The following is a 20,218-nucleotide window of genomic DNA, read 5'->3' as shown; positions in this document are numbered from 1 at the left end:
GATGCACATTTATTTTACCACAACCCAGCGTTCGGCTCTGATGAAAAAGTTCAGTGTAGAGCTCACCTCTGTCAACACTATTCATATTTGTGATGTCCTCTATTAAAAGCATATGCAATAAGGAGAGGGATGCACCTTGAAAGCCGCCACACATTCTGCTCGCTCTTATTTGTTTAGAAAAAAACTCTTTCAGTTGTCTAAATATTCTCTTTCTGAAATCGGCATCTAAAAGGAGAATTAGTTGTTCTGCAGGTCCAGAATCCTGTGATTCATGCTTCACTGTCCATTTTGTATTTGCAGGGCTTGTCAACTTTTATTAAATAATTAATAATATGAAAATGTTTCAATTTCAGATCAGAAGTTGTATCTTCACATGTTTTCATAATGATATATTTGTGTTGTCTCAATTGAATGCACGTTATCAATAAAACACATTCTTGACATCTCTTGTTTCTTCTTTGGTCAGTTTCCTTCTCCCGAGTGGGACACCGTGACCCCCGAGGCCAAGAATCTGATCAATCAGATGTTGACCATCAACCCGGCCAAACGGATCACTGCCGACCAGGCCATCAAGCATCCCTGGGTCTGCGTAAGTCAAACACGTCCCCTTCACACGTCACCTGTGGGAAAGTCATCACTTTGTTTTTTTGTTAAATATGTTAAGTTGTTTATTTTCGGCTCACAGCTGTTTGGTCCAACAGCTTAGTTTTCAATTCACGTCGAACCAAACAGATAAACTAAAATATCTATGTTGTTTACTAGAAGAGGATTTGTAACTTTGGGTTGAAAGAAACAATCATTTCGATTGCACTCAAAGAATTAAAACTGTTTGATTGTCGACACCACAGTTGTCAAACACATCTGACATTGATGTTTCTTTCCAAAATGCTTGTTTAGATTTTCAGGTAACTTTTATTCAAAGAACAAGATAAGTGGAGATGTCAGAATTCACTTAATTTGCCAAACATGTGATATTTCTTGGTTTTCTCTGTAAAGGCCTAAATCCAGTTTCACTGCTCGTTTGCACTTCACAGCAACAGAGAGGAAAATACTTCAGCACTAAGAAGTTTCTTTATCTTTGATGGATTAATTCAATCTGTTTGGATCCTATTGCTGCTTGAATCAATACTGGACCCCAGACTGTGTAGCAGTAGCATCAACACTCAAGGACCAGTAATTGAACTGGGAGGTGTCCTAATGCAGGAGTAATGGACTCTTTGCCTCCACACTGTCTGTCCTCCTTGTCGTTCAGTTATAATGGAGTGAGTGCACCCCCCCCCGACATGGTGTAACACTCAAGTTGTGTTTATCTGTCTTCACACAGCAACGCTCCACTGTGGCCTCCATGATGCACCGTCAAGAGACTGTGGAATGTCTCCGCAAGTTCAACGCCAGGAGGAAACTTAAAGTGAGCATCAGCACACACACACACACACACACACACACATACACACCCACATTCACGCCCACACAACACAAACACTTAAACTGTGGATCTTTGTGTGTCTGTAGGGAGCCATCCTCACAACAATGCTGGTGTCCAGGAACTTTTCAGGTGAGCTTCACTGACTCATCACAGTAATACCAACGATACCTGCGTGTGAATGAAGACACACAAAGAAGAAACCTGGATTCAAACTATCTGTTATTAAGTCTAATTTAAAATAGATCTCAGTGTGAACTTGTCTTTTCCTGATCCTTCCAATGATGTCCTGCTGCTCTACTTCCTGTTTGCGGTTCCTCCCCCCCCCCCCCCCTTTCACTGCACACTTTACTCTTGTCCGAGCTTTGTCTGCAGTCTTCATTTCGCACTCCGGGGGTTTGGCTTTGATCTCCTCCTCGTAAGCGGTTTGATCTCTGAAACGCTTTTTGATTGAACGCTCCTATTTGTGCTCTGGACCTCGGCCTAGCGAGCTAATGGGTTATGGCTGCTGGCCCCTGTGTGTGTAAATGCTTTCATGTAAGTAAAGCAGCTCCGGTGGATCAGGGCCAACTGCTTCTTACTGGTCCAGATTGATGCCGCCTGAGGAGGGCAGACCTCTGAGCTGCTTCACACAGAACTGTAGGTTTACCACAGAGTCCAGGGAGATGAGGTAGAAGCATGTTGGTACAAAGGTTTCCCATCTGTCCGTCACGGTGGCCGAGACGTCTCACACTAAAGTGCATTAACAGAGGAAACAAATGCAAGAGCCACATCGTGAATGCACATGTTACAACACAACCACAGGAGCGACAACACGAATGAAAAAGTGACGACACAACCACACAAAGCTGCAGCACGAATGCAGAAGTTGATACAGATGCTTTTTGTGTTTCTGTCGTGTGGCTCTCGCATTCGTGTTTTCACCGTTAATGCTCTCGTCTGCAACTGATAAAGGAGTTTCAGGGGAATCTCTCTAAAGTTAAAATGTCATGAATGGTGAGCGGCTCATTGGATGACACAGTAAATCTGAAGGAAGCCGACTGCTGTCAGGCTCCAGTGAGGCTCTTGTCTCGCCTGTGGCACCACATTGAATCCCTCTCTGTCCAATAGTGGGACGACAGCACACCAGCCCTGCCGCCACCACCAGCACGGCCACAATGGCAACGGAAGGTACGTCTGCCAGCGGGGGGGGCGCTGCCAACGTTGCACTTGGGTTGTTGGCATGTGTCCTGGTCTGCTCGAACCCCCCCTTCCCCCTGTTGCCTGCTGCCTGCTCACTGATGGTCCACCTGAGAATGGTCATCATTGCACTGGGGCATCTTACACACACACACACACACCGACATACACACACACACGCGGCACACACACTCCAACATGTAAATGAAAAACTACAGCTGACCTCTCAGTATTGGCTGCGTGTCCTGACGCTCTGATGAACAAAGAGAACCCTCCAGGACGAGATCTTTTGGTCCACGTGTTGAACTCAGCAGCTGACACCCAGAACGACCCTGTGACCTCCAGCCAACGACCCCGTGACCTCCAGCCAACGACCTCTGACCTCCAGCCAACAACATCTGCTGTACACCGACAATATTCAACCGTTTTTAAAGCCGAGCATACACTTTGAGATTTGATGCCAGATTTTCATGCGATTTCTGAATCCGAACGATTTTATCAGCTTTGTCAATGTGTTTTTTTGTAGTGTAGTTCACAGCTGTCAGATGGTTGGATGAGTTACTGACATGTCACAGTTTGTGGTCGGCCGCCATTCGGGCTCTGGAACAGAAACGCCCCAAACACAATAACAGGAAATGGAGTTTATGGCTGAAAGTAAGAAAAGGAAGATAAAGAGATTCCTACAGTAAAGTAGTCAGCTTGTATGTAGAGATCAGTTTACAATGTAGAAGCCTCATATTAATTACATTTTATTCAACTGCCTCCATGTCGTTTCATCACAGAATCATAAAATCTGATCAAAGCAGCTAGCTCCTCCCTATTTCCTTTATTATCGCACAAATTTCGTCTTCTTCTTCGACAAAAAACCAGTGAGGAGCAAACTCGTACTCTGTCCTTAGCGTCTCACATCGATTTAGTCGTACAGTAACAACAGTTCTAAAGTTGCACGGTGTCTGCCCAGTCTAACACTCACCAGCTCCACCTACTTTTGAACTGGTTTGTATCTCCAGCACGCGGCCCAGTCGATGCCCAGTCGATGCCTGCCTGTGCTCGCTGCATCTCCTCTGCACGGCTCTGGCACTGAACGCCAGCCAAGCATGTGAATGAGCGTCCAGTACTGTCCAGTATACCAGTCTGCATGGGAAGCTGGAGGACCGAGTGCAGTGTCCTGTGTGATCTCTTCTTGTTCTCCTCTCTCTCCTGCCTGTTTATATATCTTGTGTGAACGGACAAAACCACAAAACGCCTCGCTGCTCAGAATGCTTCAGACTAAATGTCAGATCGTTAAAATGGATTCAGTTGGTGTGAAGCATCCTGAGCCCTGAGCAGGTGAGTGTCCGACGAGCTGTCTGTCGAACGGCCAATCACACGGGACCTGTGTTCTGATCAGGTGGATCACGTCCTGTGTTTGACAGGTTTCTGCTCAGTCACTGTTCAGAGTCTGATCAGGTCTGAGGTGGATGCTGCATGTCAGACGTGTTGATAAACCACTTTGCATGAATCCAAAACAGCCTGACGGGTGTTTTCAGCTCAGATGTTAATGAGTAGTATTACATATTTACAATATTTTAATGTTTTTCTTGTCTTCTTCATCGCCCTCCTTCCTTCTTTATAAACGGAAGGTAAGGGGCGAATCATCGAGACGTGACTCCATGTTTGTTTGTGTTTATTTTGAGTCCACAGTCGTTTCAGAAAGTATTCAGGTCCTGTCACTTTGTAGATTTACTTCTAAAGGGAACTGAAAACTGAAATGTCTCATTGATAAACAAGTATTCCGACCCTTCACAGTTCACACTGCATGTCGGGACAAACCTCAAGCCACTGAGGAATTCTCTGCAGACCTGACGCAGCTGGGAAGGATCTGACAGGAAAGATAAACTGTTCAGGTTCAGGGCGGTAGAGCTTGTAGAGACGTGACCGAGAAGAAGCAAAGCTGGCAAAGAACTCAATGTTTAGTAAATGAGAAAATCAAAAGATGCCTGAAGACTTTCTGAAGCAACTGTGCATCTCTGTGTGTGTTTTTATTAGTTATTTGTTCGTTTGTGTGGTTTTAACTTTGTGCTCCAGAGTTCAGGTGCATGACAACAGGTCAGAGTTTTTAAATTTACACTAACAGACAGTAAGTTAGTGTTTGGTCTGTGAGATATTTCTTATATTCTTTATCATCACAGTTTGGACTCAAAAGATATAAATGATAGCTAAAAAAATCGAACCTATGAACTCATATGCTTTAACTCAATGTATTATAATTATGACTTTCTCATTTCTCACTTTATATTTAGTGTAAACATTGGAATACAAAAGGCATCAACACCTTCAGGGCTCGCACCTGCTCTGAAACGAATTAAATTTTAATAATATTTTTTTAATCCGTTTTTTTTTCGCTCTCCAAGTTTGTTTTTCATTCTCAGTCATAAATATCAAATTTCCTTTTAGAACATTAAGCAGCGGTTCTTCTCTCAGAGATATGTTATTGTGACATGAGGTTCACTTCATCACTGGACTTACTTTATTTGACCATAACCTGAGTTTGTTAGTTCTGCTGAGCGAGCGATCTCAGCCTCTTCTCTGCTTGTGTGACACTTTCCTCTCTCTCTTTCTTTCAGCGTGCAAAACTTTACTAAACAAAAAGTCGGACGGTGTGAAGGTAAGTGCTCTGACCCCCAGAGGGACTCATCCACTCTTCCTGTCTTTCTGACTCTTCCTGTCTTCTGCTGTCTCCCTTTCAGTCCGTCCCCCTAACTGCTCAGTAATAACCTGTGTGTGTTTTGATCTGAAAACAGAAGTATGTCCTTTAATTTGTGTTACCTCTGTGTTCCAGAGTCTTTCCTACTCTTTTTAAATTCTGATTTAAATGTTTTTGTGGCTCAGTGGAAAAGATAGATCTTAAAATATCAAGTTGTGGGTTGATCGTGTTTATATGAGATAATAAGGGACATGATGAAGAGTCATAGACGTTTAGGATGATATTTGTTTTTACCACCATTTATTTCTTCTGAGCGACTCGCGCCTCCATCACGTCCCGCTGCTCGGTTTGATTGACAGCCTCAGTGCATGCAGTGAAGCGCCATCATCAACAAGCGCCCAACACAACATCCCTCTTACACACAGTAAATTAAACCATAGATAACCAGCCCTCCAATAAAACACACTGCTCCACCGGGGGTTTCAATATGTTTGCTCCTGTGCAGCTGTTTTTCCTTTTTCCCCTCTTTCTGGGATCAAAATGGCAGCTTCACTTCTTTTATTTCTTTTTTTAATACTTTGATTAGTTCCTTGTTTCTCGATGACCCCTTATTTTTTCCTCCTCTCCATTGCTGTCTGTCAGAAAAGGAAGTCCAGCTCGAGTGTTTGTTTGATGGTGAGATCGGCTCTGTCGTTTTCATCCATTTGTCATTATTCGTGTCTCCTCTTCTCTCCGAGTCTACTCCTCCTCCTCCCCCCCACCCCCCGCGCCTCCGTTTCAGTTGACCCCCCCCCCCCCCCCCCCTACGCAGAGATCGTCTATGACATTTTCCGTCTTGTTCGCTTTTTGTTTGGATTTTCCTAACTTCATCCAACATCTCGGCATCGCCCCCTGTTCTGCCATAGGTGTCACCGAAACCATTTCCAAATCCTGACAAGTGACAAACACACACAGATGCACACTCATCTCTCCCCCCCCCCCCCCCCCCCGACCTATGGATCAAATCAGGCATCTTGACATCAAACTTGTCATCCCTGACCTCATAGAATTTTTAATCACCGTTAACATCAATATACAATCATTTCCCCATTTTTCAACTATTGTATATTTATTGTATCATCTTTTATTTTTTTGATTTGAGTTTCAGTTGCTTTCTTCCTTCTTCCTCTGAATAAAACAGCTGTCTTGGTCACCTGCAGATAAGAGTTCAGGCTTGTTAGAAACTTAACAGTGTAATTTAGTAAATTATGTAATTTTTTTTTTTTACGAATTCTGCATCATAGTCTTTTCATTACTTTAAATATTTTCATGATCAAATTGAAACTTAATGCTATTTGTGAGCAGGAGAGCATCTTAATCCTCGTTACTTATTGTTGAGTTATATGTAAAATCTATGGAGGATCATTTTAGGGTGAAAAGACAATGTTAAATAACAAGTAATACACACTTCCACGCACTCGCTCAACAATTAGAGAACAAACTCGAGGCCTCTCACTGCATGCACAGACGCGGACTGGTGACTATATTATAAAACTTTCATTTCTGGAATTTGTTTTAAATTTGTGATATTTATATTTGAAATGCATGTGCTGACTGATCTGTACTTTTTTCTTTTCTTTCTGTGGAAGTTGTAGTCGTTGAAAGCAGGTGTAGAAACAGGAGGCTAGACTCAAAGAGCTTGTCAGTAAATTAACAAACAGGTTTATAATGGAAACAAAATCTGCACGTATAAGTTCAACACATTAGGAGGTTGTTGAAGACGTTTAATCTGCTCCTGATGATAAAGAGAGGTCATGTTAAAGATCAACAGACCAACAGGAGGATTTAAAAACGACTACTGTGAGATGCACCAGGCAGTAAGGTGCAGAAGCCTGATACAGATAATCAGATAAATCTGTTTAACATCGAACGTCCCACTCCTGGATTATGTAGCTTTAAATCTTACCGTCCTACATGATGTGGGATATTGATCTTGGCCATTAACCGGCTCCATTTTCTGTGGTTTGTAGGTTCAGCCCCAGTGGGAGCAGTGGGAGTCATTCTGTGTTGTGTTTCTTTGCCCCAGTCGCAGGGAGACAGCAGTAAAAACAGTGTAGTCAGCAGCAGCAGCACCAAAGACAGCAGCATGTCATCTTCAGCACCAATGGTACCCCATCTCTATTTGGTTTCTCTCACGTTGCTTTTCCCTGGCACCACGTCACCGTCTCCCATCTTTTTAATGTTTTAGTTCTCATCTTCCTGTCACATCCCACGTGGAGTCAAATCTGCTCTGTCCCTCATCCTCTCTGCTTCTGTCCTGAACACAGATTAATGTGATGGATTCGATGACTTTAAGATTAAACGGCTGTGTTGTTGTTGTTGTGTTTCTCGTTGGAGCGTCTCCCCTGGCTCGTGTTTTACCCAGACCTCCTGTGGATATATATATTTACACAGTGCACAACATCGACAGGTAGACGGATGACTTTCATTTTGCGGCCCCACAGCAGACGCTTCAATCAAGCCCCGGTGACTCCTCTGTGTGTCACCTGAGCTCCGGCGCTTTGCTTGTGAAGTCAGACGGGTTATTGCAATTTCTTGGAAAACAGAGCTCTAAAAAAAACACAAACCCTGAACGTCTTACGACATCAAAAGACGGGTTCGGGTTATTTTTAAGATATTGCTCTTTGATATGTGCACGATGAGGAGCTCTGGGTGAAACAGGAGCTGGAGCGGACGTGTAATAGAGACATGAGGATTGTATGAGGATGCAGCCCCTCTTATTGTACATGTTGTGGAAAGGAGCCATGTAGGAAACATACAGTAGAGCTTGAAAAGGGCTTTTTCCAAACACAGGGAAACTTTACTTTTCACCATTAAGTAAATCACTAGATGCTTAAAATACCCAAAACATGTCTAAATACTTTTTAGCTCCCCACAATCCAACATGGTATCGAGGGGGCTGCATGTTCTCAGGTTCCTGGGTGTTGGTTTCGGTGTTGGTCGGGATCAGGAGTGTGACTTAACCACCATGACTGTGATGACTCAGATGTTGAATTGCTTCTTGTTAAATGTTTGTGTGGAAGAGTCAGGACTGAGGATGAGGAGCGGCTTCACAATCACTACTGCAGAAGAAACAGATGGTTGATATCAACCAGAGAACGATAAGTGAGTCAGAAATTTGAAATTGGTTATTGATTCACTCACAGGACCCTCCTCCTCCTCCTCAGTCGTGACCCTGGCAGGTGCATATTTGTGTTCATGGCTGTTTGTTCATTTTGGAGGATTTCAAAAAGCTCCTGTAGACGACAGGACGCTGAACATCATCTATTCACTCACCAGCAATGATCCACAGCGTCTGTACTGCAGCTCCTCTCTGCGAGCACACGTGTCTGTTGTCTGTCCTCACGGAATACGTTGATATTCCCTGGTATCCTCTCTGGTGAATCCCCGTCCACCCTTTTCCCCTTTTCCATCCATTCCATCCCTGCATGGTAAAGTGTCTCCTACCTCCCCCCAGGAAGCCCAGACCACTGTGGTACACAACCCAGCTGACGGCACCAAGGTAAGCCTCCTCCTGCCACCACTAGCCACCAGCAGCCGTTACTAACACTCACAGGTAACACGTGGAGGATTTTCTCTGAATAATACAAAAAGACGAATATTCCTCCTCCTGAATGGAATCCTCTGAACTCCAGCTTGGTTTACAATTATTGAGCCACTGTAGACTTTCAATGTAAAAACACCATTAGCTTCATAACTTATATGTGCATAATCTTGAAGAAGAAAAACAAGTTGATTAACTTTGCCAATTAATAACTGGACTTCCTTATTCTGCCTTTTTAAATAATGGTTTCATATTTAAAGTTCATCCGTCAAAAATTCAAACGACCAAGAATCTTGTGAGTTAATTTTAGATAATGGATAAATAGATAAAAGATGATAAAAATTAGGAAAATAACTTATTACTTAATTAACTAATTACGTTTATTGCATAATTTGAAGGCAAATTTAATCTGTTTTAAAATATGTTTATACCACATGAACTTTGAGCTAGTTTCAACGTTATTGTTTAAAAGATTCTATTTCAAGACATACTGTGTTTGATAAAAAACGAAATTAGATTATCTACTTAAATCCGGTAACTACAGAATGCTACACCTCAGTGTGAATGGATTTGAATCAGTCACATTGAATCTTCACTGGTTTCCTTCTCACACGGATCTAAAAGAGAAAATCCTGCCCCGCCTCTAACAGCAGCTCTAACATCACCTCAGGTTTGTTCCTCAACCTGGAACCAGCTCTAACCTCTTTAGTTGCTCTGTGTAGATTCACTAAATGTTGACACTGTTACAAACCTTGACTCTCTCACTAACTCTTAACAACACTGACTTGCTGCAGTTACACACACACACCGACACACACACTTGTGTTAAACTTAGTGACAGCTGTTCAGTTGGCTCACACCCTCTCTGGCGTGCGTGGCTCTCCGTGCTTCCCCTCGCTGCGGTCCCGGCTGGTTTGTGCTCCTGGGAGGGAGTCGTCCACCCGTCCATCTGTCCGTCAGGTTGTCTCTGTGTCCGTGTGGGCAGAGTGTCCAAACCGTCCCCCCCCCCCCCCCCGATTCCCGTCTCACTGAAGCATTAAAAGAATGATTTGTCTCGCTGTCTCCCCTTGTCCCTCGTCTTTCTCTCTCCCCACCCACTCCTCTGTCCTCCCTCTGTTGTGTCTGGACCTCTCTCTCTCTGACAGGGCTCCACAGAGAGCTGTAATAACGCAGATGATGAGGACATGAAAGGTAGGAAAGGTACTTGTCCAACTTCCACCTTCTCTGCATGGTTCACTTTACCTCCACAGAACATTATGACAAACTCCCGGTGTATTTCTTCACTTTATATCAGAGGTAGTGCATGTTTCCTGGGGAGTGGTTTCAGTGGCGCGACATAACAAAGTACATTTACTCTGTGAGTGTACTTATTTCATATATCTGTACTTTTCTTAAATAGATTCAGTTTCATGTACTTTTTACTTTTACTCCACAACATATCTGTAATTTATTCTCCTCTGCAGTTTAACAAAGCCTTGTGCTACATGTTCACAACATTCATATTATTTTTTTTAAGTAATCACCAACGGAATTGGTCCATTGATCCAATTAGAGTGAGCAGGTAACATTAGACTCCGCCTCCTGCAGCAGCAGCAGCAGCGTCATTGGTTAAGAAGAAAACCTGAAATGTGTTGAGACTCAGCAAGTGATTAATATGACAATCATATTATTCTTGTAGTAACCAAAATACACAGTACGCAAAGTACTAGACTGTTGCAATAGGGAAAAGTATTTCTACTTTTGATGAGATAAGTTTTAACATGTTGCAGCGGCCAAAAGGATAATTAAAATGCACACTCAGTAAAGTTAATTAATAAAAGATAAAGGAACTGTTAAAAGATAATAAATAGCTACAATGTAAACTCAATATAAACTAACAATGTATATTTTGAGTATATTTTAAAGCAAGTCATTTTACTTTTAGTTGTACTTTGGTCGGTTTTGATGTATTTGTACTTTTACATAAAGGGTTGATAATCCAGTAAAAGCTGTGAGATCAGGCTACACAACTAAAATGCAACCAACACAAAACCCACAGATTTTGACTTTAAAAAGTGTAAAGTTTTCTTCTGACTTTTTAAGTAAAATGTTTGAGAGCTTCCTCCATCACTGCTGTCGCCTGCGTCCAGTGAGTTAATCCGTTCAGATGAGAGATGCCTGTGAGCATCAGAGGAAAGATGAATGAGATGTAAACCCTGTGCACGTATATATGGACAAATACAGAGTAGTCCACTGTAAAACTAACATGGTGGAAAGTGTAGAGAGAGTTTTATTCAACAGATCAAGAGTTTGGTGTGACATCCTCATTAACAACTCTGACGCTCACTGTGCTCGACCGAGTGTCGGCACCTCTGCCTCTTTTTTTTGATTGGCTGTGTGTGTGTGTGTGTGTGTGTGTGTGTGTGTGTGTGTGTGTGTGTGTGTGTGTGTGTGTGTGTGTGTGTGTGTGTGCGTGTGCGCGCACGCATTAATGCCACTCTCCACCTAAGCCTTTAATTAGCCGTCTTCCGCTGGGAGGTTGACGCCTGAATGTTTTCAGGTGGATGAAGTAGGACGGAGCTACCCGCAGCTTTCCAGAAAAGAGTTAATCTAGCTACTTGAGCAGCTTTCCGTGGGTTTACCGGCTCTCGATCTCAGAGTGACATGCAATCGAGAGGCCGCTCTCTCCTCCGTCTGCCTCTGAGGCTGAATTCATTTAGTTCAAGTTGATTTAGATGGAAAGTTCTGTGAATCTGAAGTTTTTCTACTCAGACACTACGAGGAGGCAGTGGCTCTGTGAGATGAAGCACCGGGTCGACACATTGGTAGTTATAGAGGAACGTGACCAGAATGACACTCGGTACCTGCAGCCCTGCAGCCACAGGCTCTCTGCAGCCTGTTGCACCAGATATCTGAGTGTTCTCAAATTCTCTTCTGATCAATATTTTAAATGTGGAAACAATGTGATGAAGCAGGCTGCGGAGGAGAACCGTCAGTTCCCCTCTTTGTGGAGCGGGAGACTTCAGCTCATTGTTTAGCTGTCAGCCACAGAACTCACTCTCATGGTGTTGTCTTGGTCACAGCAGGCAAATGGCTGCAACAAAGAAAACCCACTGAACACCACCCACTCAGCACCAAATGGCTGACACTCAAAGTTAGGAACTCACGAGCCAGATTATGTCTTTCAGGAGTTGGTGGAAAACAGAACTTTCTGAATATTAAGGAACTTATATTCATGATGTGGCCGGAAACATGACTTCAGAAGAACGATGATTGTTTCTCTGTAACTTCCAAATGTGGAAACTGGAAGAATCCTTGTATTTTAGGTTATTAAAATACAATATGACAGTGTTTGGCTTGCAATTATGTCCACTGTCGCCAAAAGGCAAAAAACTGTCATTAGAGGTTAGAGTCATATTTAAATTCTGTGCTGAAACCACCTGGTATGATGCAACTTGTGTGAACATCACTTTTAAACTAAACTTCATTCAAACTTATTCAAATCCGGTGCGCCTGATCTCTGTGGTCTTCATGTTTGTGCTGCTCACAGTCTCCACCTCACTGAGCTCCACATCTGTGTCCTTTATTCTGTGTGTCGCTTAGAAGGAAAAATTATTAGTCGGCGCGTTTGGTGAAGGAATAAGATCGAAGAGAATCGAGAGAGAGAATTCATTCCCGATCATTTTAATCATTTGCGTGATGCGTTTACGAAGCAAATATTTCAACTGGTGATGATTTGCTGGTTTTCTTTTTAATCCAGTGGCTTCTGAGTTTGATCCGACAAAAACTGAATCTCCTCGTGCTCCGTGAACTTTGGCATCTCATCAACCCATTCATCGGTTATATCATGGATCTGTTGACTAATGAGTTTCCGGACTGATCATCTCACGCTCTCTGTTTGTGTGTTTGTCTTATGACGGGGGGCAGTGGCTGCTGTCTGTCTTTCCACTAGTACAGACAGTGCAGTGTTAAGCCAGTGCAGCACTGTTGAGGAGCAGACCCCGACCCTGTCTCCTCGCTGCCCACCACCCACCTGTAAGTTAGCAGCAGTTTACCCGACTCCACCCTCAGCTCTGACCTTTGTGTCCTGAACTTTCCCCTCTGACACTCAGCATCAGAGCTGCAGCAGCAGTTCTGACCTCTTCCCTTCCATCTCTCCATCACTGCACGAGTTCCCCCCCTCTCCCCGTCCTCTGCTGCCACCCACTGGCTCCCAGTCCAGACTACCGCTCCTAAATTTCCAATCCAGTTTCTTACAATCGCTGCTTCATAATATTTAGTGTCGAGTAGAAATTTGTTCTCAGCTATATGGTAACTGTAATGGTATTTAACTGGGGCGACTGTACCTGCAGCTGGTGCCCTGCAGGAGGCTGTTAGCAGCCCCACAGCCCCTGCAGCTCAGAGCTCCTGCCCTGAACCCAGGTCCACTCTGTCGCCCCCTGCAGGCAGCAGCGTCAAACTGAGTAAGTGCCGTGCAGGTTGTGCAGCTTGTTTACAGTTTGAGGACTTGGGGCGACAAACAGACTTATTTGTCAGACACAAACCCTGGTGTGTGTGTTTGCAGTGTGTGCTTTTTCTGGAGTGGCACTTTAACTCCCTTATCTTTGTGACTAAATTTCGTTAATTTCTAGTGACTCTGAGCAATAAGGTAATTGTTTTTTCTGCCTAGTTTGGTGGTATTTGGAAAAAAGAGTCATTCACTGGGTCGTGTTTTTTTGGGGCTGTGACAGTTGAACCAGAAACTCAGTGAAACTCAGTGGAGCTCAGTTGAGTTCACATTCTGAGACATTTAGTGATTCACTGGATGTAACGTGGAGGGAACAGCGTGGTGTCTTCTGCACAGGCTGACTCCAAATGTCATGGTCCTTGTTGCCGGAGGCGCGGAGCCCATTAAATGATCTGAGGTCAGAGGTTCGCAGCCTCGTCAGGCAGAGACTCAGTGAAACGAGGAGAGATACTTGCATGTTCCCATTTAAAACCCATCTTGGTGTCGTGGTTGTCTCCTGCCCTCCTCCCTCACCCGTCTTTCTGTCTCACTGCTTCCAGCTCGCAAACAGGAGATCATCAAGATGACTGAGCAGCTGATTGAAGCCATCAACAACGGGGATTTTGAGGCTTACACGTAAGTCTGAGAACACCACTCACACAGAAGCCTCTCACTTCTTTTGCAACCTAAAAATAATTCTTGTAAAAAATAAGCATTACTTCAAAACGTTCAAACCACAGAAACCTCACGTCTGTTCCTGTTTTCCCGACAGGAGAATCTGTGACCCTGGACTCACGTCCTTTGAGCCGGAAGCTCTGGGAAACCTGGTGGAGGGAATGGACTTCCACAAGTTCTACTTTGATAATCGTACGTTCAGTTTCAGTCTGTTTTGTGGATCTTCATCAGAGGCCTAACAGATCCGATCACGTCTGGCATTACTACGTCCTGAATGTGTCTCTGTACAGTTTACAGATGTGTCCAATTACAATGTTTGTGTGTGTGATGGACATACATATTCTTTATTTGTCCCAGTAGGAAAATCAGCTATAATCACAGGGCATTTTCCACACTTCATTATAACAGACTGAAGCAGGGCTGACATTGCACCTTCAGTAGCTCTGGATTGACTGAGGTAGAGCGAGAGTAGTCAGCGACTGGATGAATGAATGTGCTGCTCTGCTAAGAGGGAAGATTGATATTGTGACCACTAACAAATCAACTTATAGAGTCTTAGAGTATAAATACACTTGATTCCTTGTGAAGCAGAAGTTAGTCAGAGGACATCAGCTGAGGAGACGCTCCTAAATCTCTCTGTGGTTCTCAGTTATTCAGTCCGTCAAATGTGAAAAGCTCCGTGACGCCAGATAAACTCAACACCTGAACTCCGTCCCCACAGTTCTGAGTAAAAACAGCAAGCCGGTGCACACCACCATCCTCAACCCCCACGTGCACCTGATCGGAGAGGACGCCGCCTGCATCGCCTACATCCGCCTGACGCAGTACATGGACGTCCAGGGCCGGCCGCGCTCCTGCCAGTCGGAGGAGACGCGCGTGTGGCATCGCCGCGAGGCCAAGTGGCTCAACGTGCACTTCCACTGCTCAGGGGCACCGGCAGCACCGCTGCAGTGAACCGACAACCCAGGCTCAGGTACGGTGATGGTACATCACTGTTGTGTCCCTGTAACAGTCTGACAGGGGCGGTTATAGTTTTATGTCTCATGCTCGGGTCACGACAGGCTGTGAAAAAACACAGGTTGCACAGGTTATTTGGTTTTTATTGTGCAGGATCTTCTCTTAAAAACAATAAGCAGCTTGTTGCCTTAAGACAGCAAAGCTTTATTGTTTCTCCCCCTCCTCTCTCACGGGGGGGGGGGGGTGTAAGTCCCTGCTGCAGGGCTTCTCCTGATGAGTGAGTGTCTGTATTAAAACTGAGACAACACAAAGTCTCAGAATTTACTGGAGGCTCCAACAGAGAAGATTCCCTAAAACACTATCCTGCTCCTCCCGACTCAGACGCAGGTTCAGTTAAAATGGATTTCTTGTCATTTCATTTTGAGGAGGAAAGCCAATAATCATATTTTCCAAACTGATGCATTAATACTTGATAGTTATGCACATTAAAGAGTCAGTTCAGCCAAATTCCAAGAAACACATGGATTCTGGTGTTTAGCCGTGGAATTAGTTTGAGGTTTCTGCCACCGGCTCAATACAAAGTGAAAGAGATGGTATGTGATTGAGCAGTTTACAGTAACAGGACGTTTGGTGGCTTCTACCCTCCTGTCATATCTTTATCTTTGTCACGGTACCTCAGGTGGATTTCAGGGTCACCTAGTTCGACAAGTAATACTGCAATATAAAGATAAAACCTATGTGATTGTGCAATTTGTTCAGATTATTTTGTGATCTATGTTCTTACTCTGTTGGATTTTGAATCGTGCAGCTAACAGTTTATTTACAACCCATTATCAGCGATGCTCCAGCCATCACGTCCTGAGCTGGTGGATGAACTGACCCCTCGGACACTGGTCACGCTCTAATAATCAAATCCTTCATTTTCCCCTCTGCAGCTTTGCCTGAACTCTAAAGCTGTTTGGAGCATTTACTCTCCGTGGCCGGATCGGCGCCTGGATCCTGGTTGGGAACGAGGCTGCTTGGAAAGTTGTAAAAAAACAAAAAAAACACACAAAAGAGGGGGAAATATATTATCAGAGAAATAAACCAAACCAAAAAATACATATATATCATAAGTTTGACTGAACGACCGACCAACACCAATCCAGTCCAAACCCTAGTTAGATGAGGCCGGAGCCCGGCTGAGGAGGGGGGGCCTCCTCCTCCTCCCAGGTGGTGCATGCTTCTCGGGCCGACACAGGGGTGGTGCTGTCCTGCTCCTTCTCTCCCACGGCCTTTATCCCCCCCCCCCCCACACCCCTCTTTGGTCTGTCCGCTGTCTGGAAAAGTATTAACATGTTTAAAAAAAAAAAGTCATAAGTTGTATAAAGTTATTTATACACTTCACATACATAGTGAATAGGACTGAGGGGGGGTCAAGTATAAACCGTGGATTTTTGTGTGTGTGTTGAGGGAGCAGCCGAATGTCGACTTTGATAGAAGTGTGTTTTGTTTTGCAGTTACTGGCGGGGTGGGGGGTGGGGGGGGTGTTTGGTGGGGTTAATGGGAACAAGGGGATATTAAAAGGTAACACCCGTTTCAAGTGTCGGGTTTAGTGATGTTACTGGAGGGACCTTTGTTCTTATTTTTTGACTTTTTGTATCGTGTCATTAAACTGTTTGATTTTTATCGTCTGACTTATGAATTTTAAAAAGTATTTTGTGTTGGAGAAAAAAAAAAGGGTCATTTTTTAATCAAAACAGGGACTTTATTTAATAGAGTTGTGTATAAATAGATATTTATATCAGAGAAAGAGGGAGGGGGGGGCAGCATGAGAGGGATGGATGTGCGTTTTGTTTTCCTGCTTTGAGGTCCTGGGGTGTAGATACACACACAGACACACACAGACACACACAAATTAACCCTGTGCTTTCGGGTGGAGCACCGTCCAGGCCAGTTCTTCCTAAAGTTGCTGGCTCCCCCCGTCCATCTAGGCCTCCGGTGTTTGGAGTCTACACTAGGTGGCGCTAGATCCTAAAAGCTCCTCCCGGCACAGACACACACACACACACACACACACACACACACACACACACACACACACACACACACACACACACAGCAACACCACCGTCTTAGTTGTACGTGTTTAAATGTGTTGTTTGGTGTGAAGCATGACTCGTCTGATGTAACGGCCTGAACTGTTCCCACACAGACACGTAGAGACTCAATGCTGTTGTGTTAGCTCGTCTGGGGGAGACAACCTTTCTGCAACTTCAGGTTCCGCTCGCCCCCCACCCGTCTGCTTCCATCATTCCCGCCTCTCGCACTCAGCACGTGTGACCCCTGTGACCTTCACCCTCCGGACGATGTCCCCCTCATGCCTGTCTCTAGTTTGGATTGTGTTCTTAAAGTGTGTGTGTGTCGTCCGTCTCGGCTCGCTGTTCTTCTGTGTGAAGTTAAAAAGCATGTTGAGGGGGGGAAAGGGGAAAGAGGGCTGCGTCGGCTCGGGGGTCCTGGGACCTTCGCTCATGGCAAATCAGTGGATTCGGTCCCTTTTGTCAGTTTCCTTTGTAAATGTGGTAGTTGTTAGTGTTTGGATGTTGATATTTTGAAAACTTGTTTTAGCTACAACGATAACAAAAGTTGGGGGTTGAAGCGAAGGGCGGCCTGGATCAACACAACCCCTTTTTTCTGTGTTGATGCTGAAGCCTCGGGGCAGAAACACTTATTATCCTATTGAGACACATCATGACAAAAGCACATGAGGGCAGAGATTGTCGCTTTTTAGAACATGCGTACAAACACAACGAGGCTTCACGTCACCACACATCACGTCTGTGCACTGACGCAGTCCAGCAGATCTTTAACACTGTCGTGAATCGTGTGTGTCTGTGGCACCGTCCTGCTGTATCCTCTGAGTGTTGTGACATATCTGACACGCCCTGAAAACTGTGCACCCCCCCACTCACCAACACTGTTTGCACCATGACAACAAAGCGTTTTGAAATCAGTACTGAGACGATGTGATGTTTTTTTTATGGCTCTTAGTGGTTCTGTCTGTGCTGTGGGCTCGGGGTCTGTTGTCTGTTGATGCCACAGACATGAGATGCTTTTCTTTACATTGTGTGTGTGTGTAGTCGTGGGAATGTTTAGATTACTGAGTAAGATGCAGTTTAACTTCACCCGTTATCCAAAACCGGCCGAATCACGAGTTTGCCAAAGTATCTGGACGGTTTTATTAAGTTGTTTGAACAATATGAAGACTTTAAAAGCAGGAAGATATTATCATTGGAAAAAAGACACAAATGTTCATAATTTACCATTATTAAAAACAATTCTGAGAAGTCAATTTCCATCTGAAGAATTGGCAGCTGGTCAATTAATAAAATCTTGAAATATGGTGTCGTAATAAAACATTTTAAACTTAAGATTTAAAAATGACCCATTTAATATGAGTGACTTGCAGGGTTTTTGTATAATATTTAATCTCTAATCATCTAATTTACAGTTTTGGACATGACTTCATGTGATATCTGAATTTTTGTACCCTGAAATCACTTTAATTAAGTAATTGTCTCGTAAATTGCCTAAAGTGACAGATTAAACTCTTTGTCTCAGCTGCTGAGATTTATTGCAACGTCATATTTATAATTTATAATAAACAAGACCAGATCTTAACTTTACATAGATGAACTCCAGGCTAATGGCACAAACAAGAGAAAGTTTATTCACTACAGATGAAGCAGCTTGTCTTTCTTCATATAAACTTAACTTTCAAACATTCAATAGTTTAAACCAACCCAGTTCAGATACTTTGGCAAATATGTAATAAATGTCAGATTAAAACCTACGTGACTGAAGTGAGGGAACAAAGATTCTTGGAAAAAGCTCAACACAAATGTCGACAAAGGGAAAATTGAAACCACTCGATCTTCAGCAGCCACACTATATATGCATTTTTACAAATGGAAGAAGTATGCATGTCTACTTTCTGGTCATTTTTTTCACTGTTTACTTGATAGAGAAATGAAAATCTATGTTACTTGCATCCTGGAGGTTATGAAATGGGTCCGTCTGAGGTTTTGAAATCAAGCGATGTTATCTCACATTAAAATGCATAAAGATTAGAGAAGCCTTAGCTCGTCAACCCTGATCCTCTGTCAGTTCGTTTGTTGCATTGTAACCTGATACTAAAGAGGCTGCATACGTCTATACTCTGAGTTTCAATTGGATGCTGGATTTTTTTGCATGACCAAACAGTTAATAAAAATCATACGTTTAAAACTATCAAGTGTTTGTGTGTTCTTCTTCATGTTACTGTTATTTATGCATAATTATGTTAGGAGCCCTCTTACATGGTAGTTGACTGAGGTGGAGCTGAGTTAAGTAGATTTTGAACTCTTAAAGTTAAAGTGGGGAGTAGAAAGTAGCATAGGAGGATGATACTTGAAGTACAAGTACCTCAGAGCTGTACTGTACTTTGATACTTTCCACCACTAAATAACTTAATTCAACAGTACCACAACCTACAGCTTCCAGAATGATTTTAAAGTTGTGTTCACAGCTTGAAGAGATCCAACACAATCTGATGAAGGTGGAATTTACTGCAGGCCTGTTTTAACTGGGTGTTCCTAATAAACTGATTCATTGCAAAGATGCAACCAAGTAGGATTTCTTTCAAAGATGTTAAAATGAACAGAATACTGCTCAAGAGTTTCATATAAAATGGAAAAGCATATTTTGTCAAATGTTTCATAAGGACATTTTTCTGAATGTGCATGGACTATGAGTGTGCATGTTACTTACTGACCATGTTGGAACATTAGGAACAGTGTGGACAACTGGGCATTAAACACACAGCACACATTGGTCTTGATGAGTTTTAATTACATCAAATGGGTTTATGTAAAAGTGGAAAAGGAGAAAAACACTGGGTCTCATCATCATTTTTCATCTTCATCCATCAGGTTCAACATCACAGCAACAGGAATGTGCACATGTTCTGTAAATGCACCGGGCGAGTCACAGGTCACCTACAGTCCAGTGGGCGGGTCCCATTGATGAACGGTGCTTCACAGAGTCCACATGAGAGACCGTGATGGTGTCTGAACCGTCAGTGTGCTTTTACTGTCTTTATTTCTATATTCAGAGCAGGATAGGAAGCGATAGATGAGATGATGCAGTGTGATTAGATCAATGAGCTACTGTATGATGATATATATATATATATAATTTAAGCTAAGATGAAGGGTGTTTCTCTGTCGTATA

General features: G+C 43.5%; 1 protein-coding gene across 8 annotated transcripts in view; it reads left to right on the top strand.

The window, feature by feature from the left end:
• Positions 1 to 19,237, top strand: part of LOC128453098 (calcium/calmodulin-dependent protein kinase type II subunit gamma) — a 53,668-nt gene extending 34,431 nt beyond the window's left edge. Inside the window, exons 10-22 of one of the 8 annotated variants that reach the window (XM_053435771.1) lie at positions 467 to 589; positions 1,325 to 1,408; positions 1,513 to 1,555; positions 2,534 to 2,593; positions 5,209 to 5,249; positions 7,354 to 7,434; positions 8,785 to 8,829; positions 10,017 to 10,071; positions 12,778 to 12,885; positions 13,897 to 13,972; positions 14,109 to 14,203; positions 14,733 to 14,984; positions 15,904 to 19,237. In XM_053435771.1, coding sequence (XP_053291746.1) covers positions 467 to 589; positions 1,325 to 1,408; positions 1,513 to 1,555; positions 2,534 to 2,593; positions 5,209 to 5,249; positions 7,354 to 7,434; positions 8,785 to 8,829; positions 10,017 to 10,071; positions 12,778 to 12,885; positions 13,897 to 13,972; positions 14,109 to 14,203; positions 14,733 to 14,965 — 1,044 coding nt within the window. In that variant the 3' untranslated portion in view covers positions 14,966 to 14,984; positions 15,904 to 19,237. The remainder of the gene's footprint in view (positions 1 to 466; positions 590 to 1,324; positions 1,409 to 1,512; positions 1,556 to 2,533; positions 2,594 to 5,208; positions 5,250 to 7,353; positions 7,435 to 8,784; positions 8,830 to 10,016; positions 10,072 to 12,777; positions 12,886 to 13,896; positions 13,973 to 14,108; positions 14,204 to 14,732; positions 14,985 to 15,903) is intronic. The other 7 variants (XM_053435773.1, XM_053435772.1, XM_053435775.1 and 4 more) reach the window with 7 other exon arrangements.
• The last annotated feature ends 981 nt before the right edge of the window (positions 19,238 to 20,218 follow it).

The sequence above is a fragment of the Pleuronectes platessa genome, chromosome 12 (genome assembly GCF_947347685.1).
Source record: "Pleuronectes platessa chromosome 12, fPlePla1.1, whole genome shotgun sequence".
Taxonomy (NCBI): Eukaryota; Metazoa; Chordata; class Actinopteri; order Pleuronectiformes; family Pleuronectidae; genus Pleuronectes; species Pleuronectes platessa.
Note: the sequence above shows the minus strand (reverse complement) of the source record. Positions and strands in the feature narration are given on the sequence as shown.